The 17,290-nt window shown below is 39.7% G+C and overlaps 2 protein-coding genes across 11 annotated transcripts in view; both read left to right on the plus strand.

The window, feature by feature from the left end:
- The window catches only part of RAB27A (RAB27A, member RAS oncogene family), a 37,581-nt gene extending 33,474 nt beyond the window's left edge, over positions 1-4,107 (plus strand). For all 10 annotated transcript variants that reach the window (XM_076347720.1, XM_076347722.1, XM_076347721.1 and 7 more), the window contains one exon: positions 1,339-4,107. In XM_076347720.1, coding sequence (XP_076203835.1) covers positions 1,339-1,537 — 199 coding nt within the window. In that variant the 3' untranslated portion in view covers positions 1,538-4,107. The remainder of the gene's footprint in view (positions 1-1,338) is intronic.
- A 4,449-nt stretch (positions 4,108-8,556) lies between these two features.
- RSL24D1 (ribosomal L24 domain containing 1) lies at positions 8,557-17,050 on the plus strand. Its single transcript, XM_076347730.1, has 6 exons — positions 8,557-8,688; positions 11,082-11,195; positions 13,601-13,673; positions 14,412-14,475; positions 14,938-15,023; positions 16,646-17,050. The coding sequence occupies exons 1-6, from the start codon at positions 8,608-8,610 to the stop codon at positions 16,717-16,719; spliced, it is 492 nt and encodes a 163-aa protein (XP_076203845.1). The 5' UTR covers positions 8,557-8,607; the 3' UTR covers positions 16,720-17,050.
- Positions 17,051-17,290: the final 240 nt, after the last annotated feature.

Raw genomic sequence — 17,290 nt, forward strand, 5'->3', positions numbered from 1 at the left:
TTTAGTGCAGTATTACCTTCTTACTTTTTCCTTCTCCTGTGAAAATGTTTGGTTGAAGTCCATGTCACACATAAAACGGGAAGTGCGTTTGGTACTTTAACCAGCTGCTTGTGAAGGAACAAAAACTTTTGAACAGCAGCAGATGGCATGTAGTCGTTTCTTACACATGTGAAAGAGATCTCTTTGCGTAAGACTTCACCTTCTGGAAATAATTTATGAAATGTTCATCTTTGTGGCTGAAAATGCCAACTTAATTTAGGAATAGGGAGCTAAAAGTCAAAGTTGTAGATCACACCCAATCTGTAGGCAGTTACAAAGTTCTCTGCCCTGTAGAAGTGAGACAGTGATAGCTGCTAGGAGTCACTTAGTTTCCCAAATGCTCCTGAGATAAATCCTGCTGCAGCAAACAGTCTTCTGGTAACAAAAGTGTGAGAGAGTGAATATCCTCTTTCTGTGGAAAGGCCTGGTACTGGTAAGTGATGTATTTTGAAAACGATTGCAGGAGACCTACACACTGAGACAGCAATACAATATTTTTGACCACTCATTGAATCTTGCACGCTAAGTAAGAAATCTTAAAATCATGAAGTGCTTTTGTTTCAGTCATTCTTGGGAAGTAACGCTAATGTAGCCACTCTAGCACCACCCTGTGGGGAGCACTGGGCACAGAAGGTCAACAGCCTACAGACCCGCCACCGAAACATCCCGACCCACAACGATAAGGAAAACTAGCAATGTATTTTCAATACCAAGGTGCCCAGAAACCTTGTTTAACAAAGACGTAGGTGGTCTGAGCAGTGGGATTTTTTTTTTTTTTGTTTTGTATGTAAGAGAGTTTATAGTTGAGGTGTCAACAGAAGAAACGGTCACCTTTTGTAGCGATAAGAGTACCATGTTAGGGGTCTTTGCTGCCTTGCCTGCAGGGGAACGTCCATACTAGCATTCCCTCTCTTGCAATGACACCCTAGCTGATGTAGATAGAAAGCAGTAAGGAGAACACTTATGCGCACAAGGCCATATAAAGTAATTGCATCTCTTGTGGGGAACGGAGCTGAAAAAACAGACCTTGGGAGCATAACTTTGGGAACTCATACTGACCAGTGCCTCTGTAAATTGTGGACTCCAAATTAAAGCTTATCCTTCTGCGCTACCTACAGAGTCAGCCATTTCATTAATTTCTTTTGCATTTCGGACCACTGACCACTTCGTGTCTTTCTGCTATGGAGTAGCAGTAACAGTGTTTGTGTGATTTCAAAGAATGTGGCAGTAGTCATGTATTGGTTTTGCTCCTATGAATATAAACTGTGTGATGTAAGTTTGTGTGTTTGTCTTCTGCAGAATACCGTATCTTGAAACCAGTGCAGCTAATGGAAATAATGTAAGCAAAGCCATTGAAACTCTGCTTGACCTCATTATGAAGCGCATGGAACGGTGTGTGGATAAATCCTGGATCCCAGAAGGGGTAGTGCGCTCCAATGGGCACAGCTCTACAGAACAACTGAATGAGGAGCAAGAAAAAGGCAAATGTGGCTGTTAACTCAGTTACAAAATGTATGTGCTAAAGTATAGTACAGTTGCAGCTTAACTGTTTAACTTACAAACAAATCACATTGTGTAGTTATTTAATGAGCTGTATTAATTATTGATAATAACTTTTGTTTTTTTCCTCTCAAACAACATTGACCTTTGCTTGCAAGGTATGCAGTTTATTAGTGATGGGACAGAGATTTAATTTGGTGTAGCACTTGGATATTCCTCTAATTCTCTACTTTGGAGGGAAGGGAAGGTGATTTCTAAATTACCAAATTTAGAAACATCTCTCTGTATGGGCAATGAGAAAGGGTAGGCTTCTGAATTGAAGGATTTTCAATTGCCCTTTGAAGGCTCCACTAACTACACAGACTAGGCATTTAGATTAGATACTGTGACAGCTCTTAGTCTCTACTAACAGCAAGCTTACCAACATGGTTCTTGGTTTTGAACAGAAACATTTAATCATTTCATCAATCAATAACGATCTTAAAGAGCAAATCCTGTGTTTTCCACAAAAGCCTGCGAATAGCTTTTCCTTGCTCTCTCAAACCATCAGTTTTAAGTGATGAAAACCAAAATAAAACTATTCTATATAGAGTAAAAAACTACAAAGAACAACAGGGGTGCATATGTAGAGCACTTCAGGTATGTCATGAAATTGAACATGTAAACTACAACTGTACTATATAAAATATATCCAACACAGCCTGTGAGACCTCCTGACATCATTTGAATTTCTAGAACATGCATAAACATATATTTATATGTAAATGGCATAACTGTACATCTGTTGTTATGTTTCATTTATGTTACCACTCATGTTTTAACAGGAATGTAGGGCAACCTAGATGTCAGCAAAATTTCATCAGAGCTAGTGCTTTGCACTGAACTTATTTCACCAAACACAGATTTGGAATGTTTCTTCAAATTTGGATTGAAAAATGAATGATGATTGTCTTCTGGTGAGATGCAGCTAAAATACCAGTTCTGTCTAGATCAATATTTCTATAAATTTATAATGCTCATTTTATTCTGCCAGCCTTTGTGTCCTGTACATCTTGGTTACCATACATTCATTTATGGCTTGTTCATTTCCTTAAGGTTGTATTTAAAAAGAAATAGAGTTGCTTTTCTCTCTTTCCCCCTACAGATCACACAAATGTCAATTTTGGTTTCAGTGGATCATGTTACTCTTTGATCTTTTTTATTTATTCGTACAACCTAAGGAACAATCAGTATTTTTGTGGTCTTTTTTCCAGACTGATTTATAAGGTGTGCCTACCAAACTGTTTTCTACCCTGGCAGAAGTTGTATAACTCTGAAGTATTGCCAACTAAAGTCATAACATGCCAAACTGAGTCTTTTTACAGACTTTCCACAGCAGTTTGTTTACAAAACTCCAAAGCTGTTACTTCTTTAGAAATGATGTCTTTATTTATTTAAATATTCTAACAACTGCAATTTCAGACAGACGTTGATACCAGTTGTGAACATGAATTGCAGCATAACAGATTTTTTGAAGGACCAAAAATGTTTCTAGAATAGGAGCTAATAAAAAAAAAAAAATATTTGGTGTAGCCTCTGGTTATATTAATAATGCAAGAATAAGTGTTAAAACTTTGGTTCTTAAAATATTTTACAAAGTAATGCATTGTTCTTTAACAAACACAACATGTAAATATTAGATTTTTATCACAGCCTACACAGAATATTTTAAAAGTGCAATGTAATTTGACTGCTTTGGGGCTAGGACGGAGATTAAAGCAATTTATATTGAATAAATATAGGGTTTTTTTCTACTACACAATACCAAGATTCTAAAATGCTTGTGGACCGGCGTTACTGTAGTTTAACTCAGAGTGCCTTTTGAAGTTACCATCATGTTTCTGACCAGTAGAGTATCAAACTCTGCTGTAGGACACAATACGTTTCAATGTACTTTAGTGTCTGAATTTCTTTTAATGTAACTCTCTGCTTTTCAGAGGGTTGTAGTGGAACTTTGTCATGCGTTAATTTTAATGGGAGTTTTTGTGCTTATAGCTCCATCCAGTTCCTGAAAACAGTAAGGATTATTGCAACCAACTACTGAGCTAAGTGACTACTGAAATGGTGTAAAAATATTTCCTTTTGAATACTTATGTTTAGATTGGATATTAAATACCGAAACTGTCATATTTTTGTCATGCATATTATATGTAACTATTTACTGTATAAAGAGAGTCTTTATACAAAGCATAAAATTGCTTTGATGTCAGCCTTTTAAATGTGCCATAAGATTTACCTGTTTGAATTATTCTGTGGCAAAACTTTTTGTTCCCTTTTTAGCTCTCAAGAGAAATCATGGTAAATGTTTCTTGACAGTGAATTACACTATTCTTACTAGTCTAGCACTGGTTTTAAAAAAACAAATAAAGATGATTTCTCATGTGATGAGAAACTGTTATTTCGAAAAAAGTTGTTTCCATCCAGTGTCTGATGAAAATGTTGATCTGTAATGGAACAAAGTTTTGGAAAGGATTTCCGTTATGCTGCTTTGCCCCAGGATTTCTTATTAATATAAAATAGTTAAACATTCCTGATCTGAACATTGTCAGCATTTGTTGAACTGAATTGTAACGTTTCCTGTTGTCTCAGTTCAATAGCAGTCTGTGTCCTGCACGATCCCTATGCATTATGGTTTTTTTTTTTTTTTTTTTTTTTTAGTTCAAACATGTTTAAGTTCTCTTCTGTGGCTTAGGTACTTCTTGATGTTACCCTCTGGACTGACTGAACCAGTCGGATGGGGGGCTGATGCATCCTGGGTGATGCCAGGAGGAGCTTAAACCCATAGAAGAAAATAGAGGCAACACTTCCGTATTCGTAAGACATTCAGAAAGCTGCTAATGTGAGCATGTAGCATGTTCAGAGCAAAGGGAATTAAGCAATACATTTTGTAAAATCTACTGCTTCTACAAAGGTAAGGAGCATGATTTTTCAGAATGGCTGCTTCCATCAAGAGCAGTGTAGATTACCAGGTAGGTTATGATATGCTGAGATTCCTTGACAGGCAAGAGAAATGAGCTGAACTAAACGTCACTAAGTTTAACAAGGGCAAGTGTGACTGGGTATTCCATCTGGGTTGGAATAACCCCATGCAATAATACTGGCTGAAAAAAAATTTTGCAGAAAAGGGGATGGGCATTCTGTTTAAAAGCAGGTTGACCAGGAGCCAGAAGTGTGCCCTTGTGGCAAAGGTGGCCAGCTGCATCTGGGGTTGCATTAGTAAAATGAAGCCAGCAGGTTGTGGAAGTAAGTGTTCTCTTACTCAGTAATTAGACTGTATCCGGAGTTCTGTGTCCTGTTTTGGACACCTCAGTAGAAGAAAGACATTGACACACTGGAGTGAGTCCAACAGATGCCACCAAGATCGGGGGCTGGAGCACAAGGGGTAGGAGGAGAGAGAACTGGGTTTGCTTAGCTCTAAGAAGAGAAAGCTAAGGGAGACCTTTCTGCTGTCTTGAACCATCTAATGGGAAGGTTTACAGAAGACGGAGCCAAACCCTTCTCAGAGGGCACAGGGATAGGAAAGAGGCAACAGAGAAAAGTTAGTGTATAGAAAATTGTGATTAGACATTAGGAAAAAATTGTCACGATACAAGTAGTCAGAAATTGGAACAGGAGCTGAGGGAGGTTATGGAATCTGCATCTTTTGAAGACACTAAAAACTCAACTGGATGTGGCCCTGAGCCACCCAGTGTAATTTGTCCTGCTTTGAGCAGGACTTTGCTCTAGATGACCTCCAGAAGTGTCTTCCAACCGACATGATTATATGCTCTATGAACCTGATCCTACAAGTGCACATGCCTGACACTTGTTGGTTCTTTTATATGACTGTATATGACAGTTTATATGAACTGAGTATGACAGTTCTTTTACTTCTATTAGGAAACTTGGACAAGTACATAAATATTTGCAGACCAGAGCTTTGTTACGAGTTTAAGGTATTGAGTTGACATGTTTGGTGAAGCAATTCTTGCTGTGGTAATCTGTGTCAAAAATCAAACAAATGAGTCAGCTTGCTGTAAAACCTCTTCTTCCAGTGAGGCTGTTTTTCAGCTGGATACCTAATTCTGTCTGTGAATAACTGTTAATGGCGTAGAAGTACATATTCTTTTTTGATAGTTAATCTGGATTCTGGCTCCAGCAACCTTCAATCTATATTGCCTTTTGGATCAGGAATAAGCACTTCCAATCCACAACATAATGGCTTGTACTTGAAGAGGAGATTAGCACCTTGATATGAAAAAAGGAGGGGGAAAAAATCCAATTGTACATGCTTGTAGTTATCACTGTGCTCTCACATCCCATCTGCTGGAGGCGTTGGTGACAGTCTGTAATCCACAGTGTTTAAATTGTAGAAGGCACCAAAGACCTCGCAATACAGTACTCTGCTAGGAAAAAGCTGTCTTCAGTGAAATAAATACAGCCCATGGGTGAAAAAAGTCACATGGACAGGAAACTCAAAGTAATCAAACTGAAAAAGAAGGATTGCAATTGCACATGCCAAAGTACAGCAGCCCTAGACCTAAGCAAACTTGTTTACTATTTGGTTTTGCCTCTAGCTGTAAACTTGATAGCTTCCCTCATAAAGTTGCTTTGTGTATGTGTCTACTATTTCCTCTTGTTGGCTGGGTTGCCATCTTCTGTTACGCCTTCCCTCCGGTGTGCAGCATGAAACTAACTAATATCCTGTACAGTCCTATCTTGCTCTCTGTCTCCGAGTCAGTTCAGAGCTGTAGTTCCTTAGGGCTGGGGGTTGAGTACTAATCACCAGTCATATGCTCTAGCCTGTGTCTCCTGCAATAGGATGTGGCTGAGGTCTGATTTTCAGAAAGATTGGAGGCAAGTTCTGTGCTGATAAGGTTAGTGACTCTACCGTGCTAAAGCAATTTTTTTTTCCTTCCTTCCATCTTTCTTAATATAGCCCCAAGCTGACTGCCTTTTTTGTTGTTCTAGAAACCAGAAAGCAAAAACTGCCCTAAAGGCACATGCAATTCAACACATGGATTTTTCACCAAATACTCAGATAATTTCTTTTAAATGGAGAAGCAGGAATTGTGGTGGTAAACCCTTAGGTGGTGAGGAAGATTTCAGACTCTGAGCTGGGACGGCATCCTACGATTGAAGAACAGAGAGAAGACCCTCTCCAATTCCAAACAACTTAGGAAGGTACAGGGCCTAGCATTTAGGTCCTTTCACAATAAACAGGTAACTCTATGGGAGGGGGAACAGAAGGAGTAATAGGTTCCTTAGAGTAATGCGTGCAGAGCCATTGGTTTTAGACAGTACTTCAAATTTTGCTTTAAAAATTAAGAAGACTTGGATCTTACAAATATGGAAATGGAGCAGAAAGTGATTTGCCTGGATTCTAGAGTAAATCAACTGTAGATTTAAAAATCTATGTCTGACTCCCTTTCCTTGGGTTACTGTCTCTATGTTAATACTGAGCCATTTCAGCTTAATTAATTTTTCACACTTAGAACAAAACTTTGCATTTATAATGACAAGCCAGAGGGGATCAAACACAAGCTGATCACAAAATCTTTTAATTTGTATTTAATTTCCATACTAAGATAGGAATGTAAGTTTCAGGGAAGTAGAGAGTCATCTGGGAAAGAGAAAAGTCAGCTTAGTTTTGAAGATGCAGTATTGTCTAATAGTTTGTCCCAACTTCATTTCTGTGTATGGGTTGGGTTTTTGTTTTGGTGGGGGTTTTTTTGTTGTTTGTTTTAATACTTTCATGAGCATGAGTATCTCAGCTTTCAACAGGATTCTCCCTGGTGAAATCAAGGAACGGACCACGCTCTTCATAGAATGGATTGCAGTTAGCATGCATGTGGCTGATGTGTATATGTGGTGAGTGAATGTAGCGTGTTTGTGGCTTTTGGCATATTACTGCTTTTGTAGATACTCTTCTCACCCTCTTCCCCCTGGTAGCCTGTTTGTGTAATGATTTAGAAATTGTGGCTCAAATCAGCCAATAAATGGAGCTTGCTTATAGCTTCCAAGAAAGCACAGCAATGAGAACTTCGACACAAACTATAACCTCAGCGTTGTTCATGTGGTGGCCTTGTGGCCTGGTTTCTCATTTTTGGAGCCATAATCTCTTCTGCATTTTATATACGACTGATCTGTTTTATTAAGAGCTCTTGCTAAGACATATAATAAGTCTCATGGTCCTCCTTGTATTTCACAACGGTTAAAGCCTGCCAAAGAAATGAAGACCAATTTGAAAAGCTTACACTACTTTGCTAGAGCTAAAACCAAACCATAATCCCCGAATTAAAAAATGACACATTCTTCCGGAATTGCTTTCTGTGGGAGGGAATGTGGCCTGGAGCATGCTCGTTTTGGTGAGGTGAAGGGTCAGTCCTATGTTGTGCTGTAAAGGGGTTTATGTCCAGCAGGAGCTGTCTTTCCTATTTCCCATTCAGTCTGGCAGAGACCACAAACAGCGGCCGTCTCTGGTCTCTTCAACCACGCTCAGGAAGAGGAGCTCTTTGTTTTTCAGGTAGGCTTTACGGGATCCAATTTACAGGACTCTTGGGGGTATCGCTTTATTTCGGGCTGCTGGTTTCTTCACAGGATAGGTCGCTCGGATGCCTATAGCACGCGACAGAGGAGCACTGCCGCTCTCGTGTTGCAAGGCTGTTCACTGTGGGTGTGAGGAGAGGCCTCCACCGCCCCCGATACAATTGGAAGTGCCGTTTTCCAGCGAGTAGCGTGTGAGGAGAGGTGGCACTGGAGCGTCGCACCTCTTGCTGCCACACGAGCCGGTCGGGGCGCTGGGGCTGGGCTGGCTGGCTGCTTCTCGAGGCCTGCGGGGGGCCCGGGGCGGCGGCTCCGGCCGGGGCGGCGGCGCGCGGGAGGGCCGGCCCGCCGGGGAGCGTCTGCGCCTGCTCCCGCGGCGCTTTGGCGCCCCGCGGCCGGCAGGTGGCGCCGTGGCCGCTCTCCCGGGCGGCGCCCCGCCGCCTCCGGTCAGCTGAGCACGCCCTTCCGGCAGGGCCTGCGGCGCGGCGCGGCGGGGGCCCGGCGATGCGGATCGAGAAGTGCTACTTCTGCTCGGGGCCCATCTACCCGGGCCACGGCGTCATGTTCGTGCGCAACGACTGCAAGGTACCGCCCGCCGGGGGGGAGGGCGCGGCTGGCGCCTGTCGGCCGGGCCCGGAGCCCGCTCACCTTCGCTGCCTGCCCGACTGGGCCTGGCCCGGCGGCGGGGCGCTCCTGGCCTCTCCTGCGCCGGCCCGGACCTGTGCCGGGGGGGCTTCCCTTTGTGCACGTGGGGGGCCCCAAAGGTACCCGCCCTGCGGGGGCGGGAAGCTCTCAGTCGTCCCCCACCCCCCCCACCCCCACCCCCGCGCGGTGTCCGCCGCTCGCGCGGCTCGGTTACAGGCGTCGCCAAGGCCCGAGGCCCCCCGCGGGGCCGGTGCCCCTGTCCCGGGCCGGGGTGCAGCTGCTTACGCTCCTACCAAGCCTCGTTCGGCGTGTGGAGGTCTCGGGCCGCGGCGGGGGCGGCAGGCAGCGTTCCCCGCGTCGTGCTGGAGCCCGCGGCGGTTTGGAACCGACGCACCGGCGGTGCTGGGCGGCGTCACCCACCGCGCGGATCTGTTTGCTATGTGGGAGCCGTCGCGTGGAGTGATACTGTAATTTGGCCGCTGTTGTGGCTGTCGGGAAGACTGTGCGCTGAATTATTTGTTTTCAGTTTTTACTAAGAAATTATATGCTTCGCAGAGTAATACAAAATCTTCATCCTTTAATTTTCTGATTTTGGAGAAGTGGAGGCTTCAGATTAATAGTAGGTGATTCTAAAGCTTTGAACAATCTAGATTACGGACACCGTGTACTAAAGCTGATGGTTCACGTCTCTCTCATGGTCCTCTACTAAAAGTTGTAACTCCCTCAGATACCTGATGTGACTTACCCGATTGAGTAAGTGATAACAGGGTGTGCGTAGCACTTTGGGCTTTACATTACGGTGATGATTTTGTACATAAAATGTTGTGTATAGTTTCCTAGCTCTGCCGTACTCCTTATCACTCCTAGAGGGCATTGGAGACCCCAGTGTGAAATGAAGCTTATGCAAATAGCTTCCTTCTCATGCTCGGACGTCAGAACAAATACTGGCTCAACTGTACTGCTCGTCTGAGTCACAGCTTTTGGGAATGTAGGGATAGATGCAGGTTGACACAGTTCCATTGACTAGAAAACAGCCACAAGGTGTGTGTTTTTTAAAAAAAGAAAAAAATTAGCACAATGGCAGGTTAGTTGTGAACAGGTAATTATGAAAAAGCAAAATATAATGGCAGATTTGTCTGAGTTAAGGTGAAAAAATGTGGTAGAAGAATGTAAAAAAAAAAAAATTTGAAGATAATTACCTTTCCTAGAGGTTTTGTATTTTCTATTCATTTTGTTTAGAAGTGGCTATTAGATGGGAAGAAGAGCATGGTTGAAGAAGAATAGGGTTTTCAAAATCTCATGAATGTAACTCTGAGTGTTCTTAAGTAAAGTTTCAGTTCTGCTCTGGGTACTAGACAGCCGAGGATAGTTCAAAGTGATGCACAAATTTAGGGATGATTAAGATCTGTAAATAGGGATGTGATTATGTCCCTTCTCCCCCCCGTATCTTACTGCCATCTTGCTACAGTCTTTTTGACTGGAAGATGTCTGTTGGATTTGGGACAGTTTGGGATAGAGAGTTGTTCTTTAGCTTGGCTGTTAGTTACATAATACTAAGAAAAGGGAAATTTCAAGTATGGAAAGTGAAGTTTCTTTATGCGTCTTTAATGGGCCTGAAAAGATCACCTGGATAAACATAAGGCGCTTGCATGGCTAGCAGTGGCTGGTGCCTAAAATGAGTCTAGCATTCTGTAGAGTGTGTGGAAAAATGGAAGGGGGGGGGGAGAAGAAGGAAAAAAAAAAAAAAAGGTCACTGAAAATGTTTTGGCATATACTTTAACAGCTTTCAGTAATTTCAGTCCAGGGCTTAACTAATGTGCTTAGGACTCCTGCTGCAGGGTAATCTTTCAGGATTAAATCTACATTCCAGAAGATAGACTTGTGTGTGTGTCTATGTGTATTGCATTCAAAAATGTTATATGAGAGGTGTGAGGATTTTTTGTTGTTGTCGAGATGGCACTGTATCTAAAAAGCGCTGACAGGTATAGAAAACTGTTTATTCATAGTAGAGATTTGGTTTTATAGTTATTTTTGCAGGTGATAATTCTCACAACTCCGGTATATTTTACTTATAATCAGCTTAACTGTAGGTATTTGTGCATGTCCCTGACAGCTGTGAAAATGACTTTATAATGAAAAAACAAGAATAGTGCTTGAAATTCTTCTTGTTAATAGCTATATTTGAACTAAAAATACTGAAATTTGAAAGATGAATGTCGTTTACGGTGAGCAGTATTGTTAGAGAAATGTCAGTGTCTGATACCGTGCTTGCAGTGGGGCGGGAATAACATGATTTGACTGTAAGCTTCTCCCCCCCCCCCTTCTTCTTTAAGATATTTAGATTCTGCAAATCAAAATGCCACAGAAACTTCAAAAAGAAGCGAAATCCCAGAAAGATGAGATGGACCAAAGCATTCCGGAAAGCAGCTGGCAAAGAATTGACAGTGGTAAGATGTTGACCTGGTTCACGCTTTACATTAGGTCACTAAAATGGCAGAAATCTAGCCTCTTCCAGCTGCAAACAGGTTAGGTTAGCTAGCTTAATGCATTATCATTTAATTAGATGAGCATGAGGGGTGGAGTAAGTGGAGAAAAGAGGGACTGTGGAAGAGGAGAGGATGTGAGAGTTTTCTTGAGAGTGAGCTATTCGTTTAGCTTGACTATAACTTGGAACTTCTGTTTCAGCGTCAGTGTGAAAGCCAGTATGTCAGGTGTCTACGTTGGTAATACGTGGCGTTCCCCAAGTCCAAGGCATTTTTTTCCATCTATAAATCTCCTAGTCTCTGTACGTTTACATTTGATAGTTGTATTTCTGCACAATCAGATAATCTGGGTTACTGGGTACCCCAGGAAGTCTCTCTATGTAGACACATAAGATAGTTACCTTTTGAAGTCTCATTAAAGCACACAATATATAGGAAAAGTCCTTGCATAGACAGGAATGTTTCAAAAAGAGCGTATGAGATCTTAAAAACAATTTCAAGACAAAGTTACTTCAGTGGTAAAAATACTAAACACTCGTATTTGGTGGGACAGTCCTTAAATAATTCAAGAATTACTGTGACTTAATTACCTGTTTTTTCCCAGAATACTAGCAATTTAGTAAGTATTTTGACACAGTGATTTGCTGCCTTCTGTGGATCTTCCAAGGGGAAGAATGCGATTTTATTTTATGTTTTTAATGTGACTCTGAGAAGCCATGATTAATTAGCATCTTCTGTAATTGTATTTCTTGCTTTCAAGTTGTTTTTGGCTAAGTTGAATTACCTTTTTGAAAAGAACTTAATTTAAAATTCCTTTATACATGTCTAAATAGGTGACAATATGCTCCAATTTTGAGATCTGTCTATGTATGCTGAGAATTAAAACAATATGTAAACATGGTGCGTTGTTGTAGTTTGGTTGGTATCCATTCTTTCATAAGCCAGTTTTGGGGAGAGTGTCTAAATAGGCTTGTGACAATGGGAAATAGTGTAGTTTGTAAGACGGTGACAGTTCTTGCTGCTTTAAACAGGTACATTGTATAGAGGTTAAATATATTTACTTGTTTTCCTGGGTTTCAGGTTTTTATTAAACAAAAAAATTAAGAAGGACATAATCTTGCCAGGTGGTTGTTCACAAGGTATTTCTGAAGGACTGTCTTATTCCCTCTCTCAGAATGACCGAGGAGTCGGTCGTTCTGTCCCCTCATGTTTGGAATTGAAAAGGTCCATTGGCCAGTATGAGACAGCTGTAGTTTATCTCTATGCATGTGGGTTAGAAGACTTTGAACATTTGTACTCTTACAAGACTTCTTTTCACTGTTTGTGGTGTGTTCTCGTAATACAAAACAATGCTGTATATTATAAATACGTAAAAGCTGACACAGTTTAGGATAAACTGCAGTGAATTGATGTGGTGCTGTGTCACGCTTGGCTAAAAATGAATTTTAGGTAATTTAAAAAAATTTTTTTTTAAGAATAAGAATGGCATGTACACGTTAGCATATGGTGTGCTCTACAGCTTGTATTTTGGATATTTTGCTTGATGCTATCCCATGGTGAAAACTAACATTCGTCTGTCAATGGAGTGTGACTTGTGGGTGTGTATGTGCCATTTCTTGCTATTCTGCGTAGTTTCTCTCATTGGACCTGTCTTTAGCTCAAGTGAAGATTAGCAACTGGGCTAATAATTCTGCTTTACCACTACAAAAAAGAACCTTTGGGCAGGGAAAAGTCCTCAGATAAAGTTGGTATAAAGCTAAGTATGCCTAGCAAAAAAAAAAATCAGGAAACTATTTTTCCACCTTAAACTCTTGGGGAAAAAACCAACAAAGAGAAAAACCCCCAGCTGCCCCAAACACCACAATGTCATCAATTGAAATATTTCACAATTTCAAATGATTTTATATTGTTTCGATATTCTTAAAATGAAATAGTGTTGGGTTTTTTTAACCTTTTCAAAATTACAGGCTGTCGAGTGGAACTTATTTGATCTCCATTAAATGCTTTTGACACTACACGTTCTCAGTTTTGCCTTCCACCTGTCTAGTCTACTCTGTATTTCCTACTCCACATTGGTTCTCTCTGTTCCTTTTGTCTTGCTAAAAAGAAAATAGCTGAGGGAGATGTTTTGATAAATAGTTCTCTTCAGACAAATCATGGTGGCTTCTGACACTTTGAGGTCAAACACTCCACTTTATTTCTTTCTGGTTTAGTAATCTCTAAAGGTTGTTAAAGTGTAGGAACTGAGATTCTGAAAGGGAAAAAAAAATTCACGTAAAATTAAGTCATATGAGTGAGTGCTAGAGTAAGAATGTGTTGATCTAAATATGCTTCTCTACATAATCTATATTTACTTCTTCTTAATATAGGATAATTCATTTGAGTTTGAAAAACGTAGAAATGAACCAGTGAAATACCAGAGAGAGTTGTGGAACAAGACTGGTGAGTCATTTTAGAAAAAACCAAAAGATGAACTATGGGGAGTGAACTTTTACTCTACATGAACATGTTTTCAGAAGACTTCTTACAGTATTGACACTTTGTAGCAGTTGTGTTTGAAATTACTGGAATCACGACCAAATTCTTACATGTGGAGGAGGTTTGAGTTGTGAACAGGTGTGGAGTTCCACTTGATTTTATTTTTTTTCAGAAACTGGTTAGAAAATGAGGTGTGGCATTCCTCTATTTTGAATTATTATCTTCAAAAAACCTCAGTGGTTCTCCAGCTTTTTAAGAGGCTCCCAGTGTAAGCCTTTTATACTGATGCAGTTGTTTCTTTGTTCCCACTCATTCCACTTCAATTTCTTTAATAAATCAATTGCTAAAAAAATGGAAGAGTTACTTATGTCGTGAATGAATGCCACAAAGGAGAAGGTGGTAACTTGCATCTGATTTCAAGTGGAGTAAGAGTCTTTTGTAGTGGTGGCTAATTGTAGAAAATATGCGTAGGCACAGAAGTGGAAGCATAAATAAGTTTTTAAATACAATTCATCATAGTTGGTACACAGAATATTCCCCTACCCTGCTCTTTGAAGAAGGAGTAACTTCCTCTATGTAGTATAAGAGTTGCCTCTGATATAGAGGTATTATGGAGCACTGGTAGTGTTGCTCAGCAAAATAGCATGTACTTTCAACTGTAGGTTTGTCAGCACATTTAAAACAACTTCTGCTTTATTTCAGTTGATGCAATGAAGAGAGTGGAGGAAATAAAGCAAAAACGCCAAGCTAGATTTATTACGAACAGGTGAGGAAAAGTATTTGTATTATGGGAGCTCTTGCAAATCTGTATTGGACAGTCAGTCTTTCCAGAGAAATGATGATCAAAAGTTTTAAATGGTTATTTGCTTTGTACATACGCAGTCATCCAAGCGATGGGGTAAAATAGCTTGAGTGGGCTCCACTGTGCTACCAAACTACTACGCGTTATTGGCTGTCCAATGAAATGTAGCTTCTGGGCACTCGATGATAATAGTTACGTTGCCTTGTTCATAATACGGAGTCTTAGATTTAAACAAACTTCTGATAAGAGTTGATATAGTGCTGGCTTTTTTTCTGGTTTTGTATCCAGTATATGCTTGAATTGGTTTTCAAATACTTTTTACCTTTATTTCCTCATAATCGTAGTTATTTGCAGTTTACATACCTTAAAACAAAAACATACATCTCCTCTTTGAAGGTAATTAAATTTCATTTCCCCCCTCCCCAGATTAAAGAAGAGCAAAGAGTTGCAGAAGGCAGAAGACATCAAAGAAGTCAAACAGAATATCCACCTTCTTCGTGCTCCACATGCAGGTAAGAACTTGCTTTACCTGGTTTGCTTAGGTTAACTTGTGTATACAGTTTTATGAAGAATATTGATTTTTTTTTTTTTATGACTAATTCTACAGATCAATAATCCTGTGCATTTTTCTTACAATTAATTTGTCTTATTGAATATGGAGAATAGCTCTTACTGCTAAATGTAAGCAGTATCTTTGTTCTGAATCAAGCGTACCTTTTTATTTATCTAGTCCTGCGTTCATCCTTTCTTTTCCTTATTTGAGTATTTTAAACTGCATTTAATACCTGGCACACTCTGAACTGCGTGTTTGTTAACTAATACCTTTATCTAAGTCTTCCCTTTGAATTGATTATTTGAACTCAACATACTAGACCACTGATTGATATAAAATGCAGTACTTCAACAAATTCAAAAAGCAGAGTTTGTTAATTGTGAGTAGGTTTTTTTGTAGTTCACTGCGTATAATGAAGCTTACATGAAAATACTGTTTCTTCAGTGTAAGCCTAGCATTTTTTTAAATATCATGGTAATTTTACAAACGTTCACTAAAATCTGTGCCTAGTTCAGATATAATAATGTATATTCTTTGTTAGTGAACTGAGTTTTTCAGTTGGAGAAACCTGTTTCTCTAAAAAATTTTCTGGTTTCTAAACTATGACAAGTACTAGCTTGTGTTAGATGATGTTGATAAAAATGGATTGTAAAGATGGTTTATTTTTTAAAATACAGTTAATGGAGTAGAGCAATGGAGAGAAGTTAAATATGCTTCCATTAGTTACTGTTTTATAAAAATTACCAGTGATTTTGTCTCTGTGAATGTAGGTGTGGCATACTATTAGACGTTAACTAGAAGTCTGTTCTATGTTTTTTTTTCTTGCAGTTTGCATTAACTATAGTCTAAGATTGTATATATGTGAAACAAGGTTTTGTCAGGATATATTTAAACTTTGGTTTAATCTGTCCCTTGTTTTTTGAGGGAAGAAAAAGAAAAAAGATCTGAATTCAAAAGAATAAACCTGAATGTTTATTTCTTTTGGCTTTGCTTGTGTTAAATGAGTGATGCACAATAGCATGTAGTACATCTGGTTGTCAAACAGCAGCTACCTTTTCAGTGTTTTGCAATTCCTGCTGGGCCTTAGAGAGAGCAGAATCAAATGTCAATCCTGGATTTTTTTTTTTTTCTTTTCCTTTTGGTAGTATTATTGAGAGTTAACACTGTTGCCATCCAACACAGCATTCAGGAGGGCTTAAATCTTTATATAAAAACTAATGTGTGAAGGCCATTGATATGTTAAAAGTAATACATTTTTATAGTCCTTTGCAAGGTTCTGCTAGGTATTGCCAGCTATATCAAAGTTCATCATACTGGATGAAAACATATGTTTGACTGCATTTCAGATTTTGCATAAAAACAGTGTCAGCTTTTCTGTTAAAACGATTCTTCAGTAGTTTTAGGTGGTGCTGGAGGTTAGCAATAAATACTTGTAAGCTTGATGGGTTTACTCCTAAACAACTCTTTAAGCAATATATTTAGGCTGTTTCACCTAGAATAGACACATATATCGTTCAAAGAAGAACAGTTATTTGGGTTTAGAGAGACATCTTGAATTTAATTTTTTTCTTTGCTTTGAAGGCACACCAAAACAGCTGGAGGACAAAATGGTGCAGAAGCTACAAGAGGATGTGGCTATGGAAGAAGGCTCTTAAAATGCTTTTATTTTCTATTTATATCTCTTCAGCAGTTAACAGTTCCTTACTGCCTCACCTGACATCATTCAGATCTGTGCTTACAGTAGAAGAAAAATACATTTTAATGAATAGTGGTCATTTACAGTTTGAATGATTTTTGGTTTTATAAAAAATAATACGGATACTGGTTTGGGCAGTACTTACAATTATGTAATTTGAGAAAACCTTGTCAGCAGCATGGAGAATAAGGCATAAAGTTTGAGATACTATGTGCTCCTTGGAAAGTTACGCTTGCTTTCTGGGTAACATTTTCCCTGATAATTCAAGGAATAAAACGTGTCGGCCCTGAGCTTTTCTTATTTTGTCTGTTGTTCTTTCGTAGTGGTAAAAGCAAATAAAAATCTACCTTAATGGTTACAAGGTGGGGCGGGATGGATTATTTTTCATCAGTCCAGCACAGTCCAGACTTGTTTTCACTCTCGTTATTGGGAAAATTTTTCAGTTTGTTATGAATGCATATATTACTTGTTTTATCTGCTTTTTAAGTCGGCTTCCCCAGGATTACATTGCAGTTGACAAGCCTGGCAAA

The sequence above is a fragment of the Aptenodytes patagonicus genome, chromosome 10 (assembly GCF_965638725.1).
Source record: "Aptenodytes patagonicus chromosome 10, bAptPat1.pri.cur, whole genome shotgun sequence".
Classification (NCBI taxonomy): Eukaryota; Metazoa; Chordata; class Aves; order Sphenisciformes; family Spheniscidae; genus Aptenodytes; species Aptenodytes patagonicus.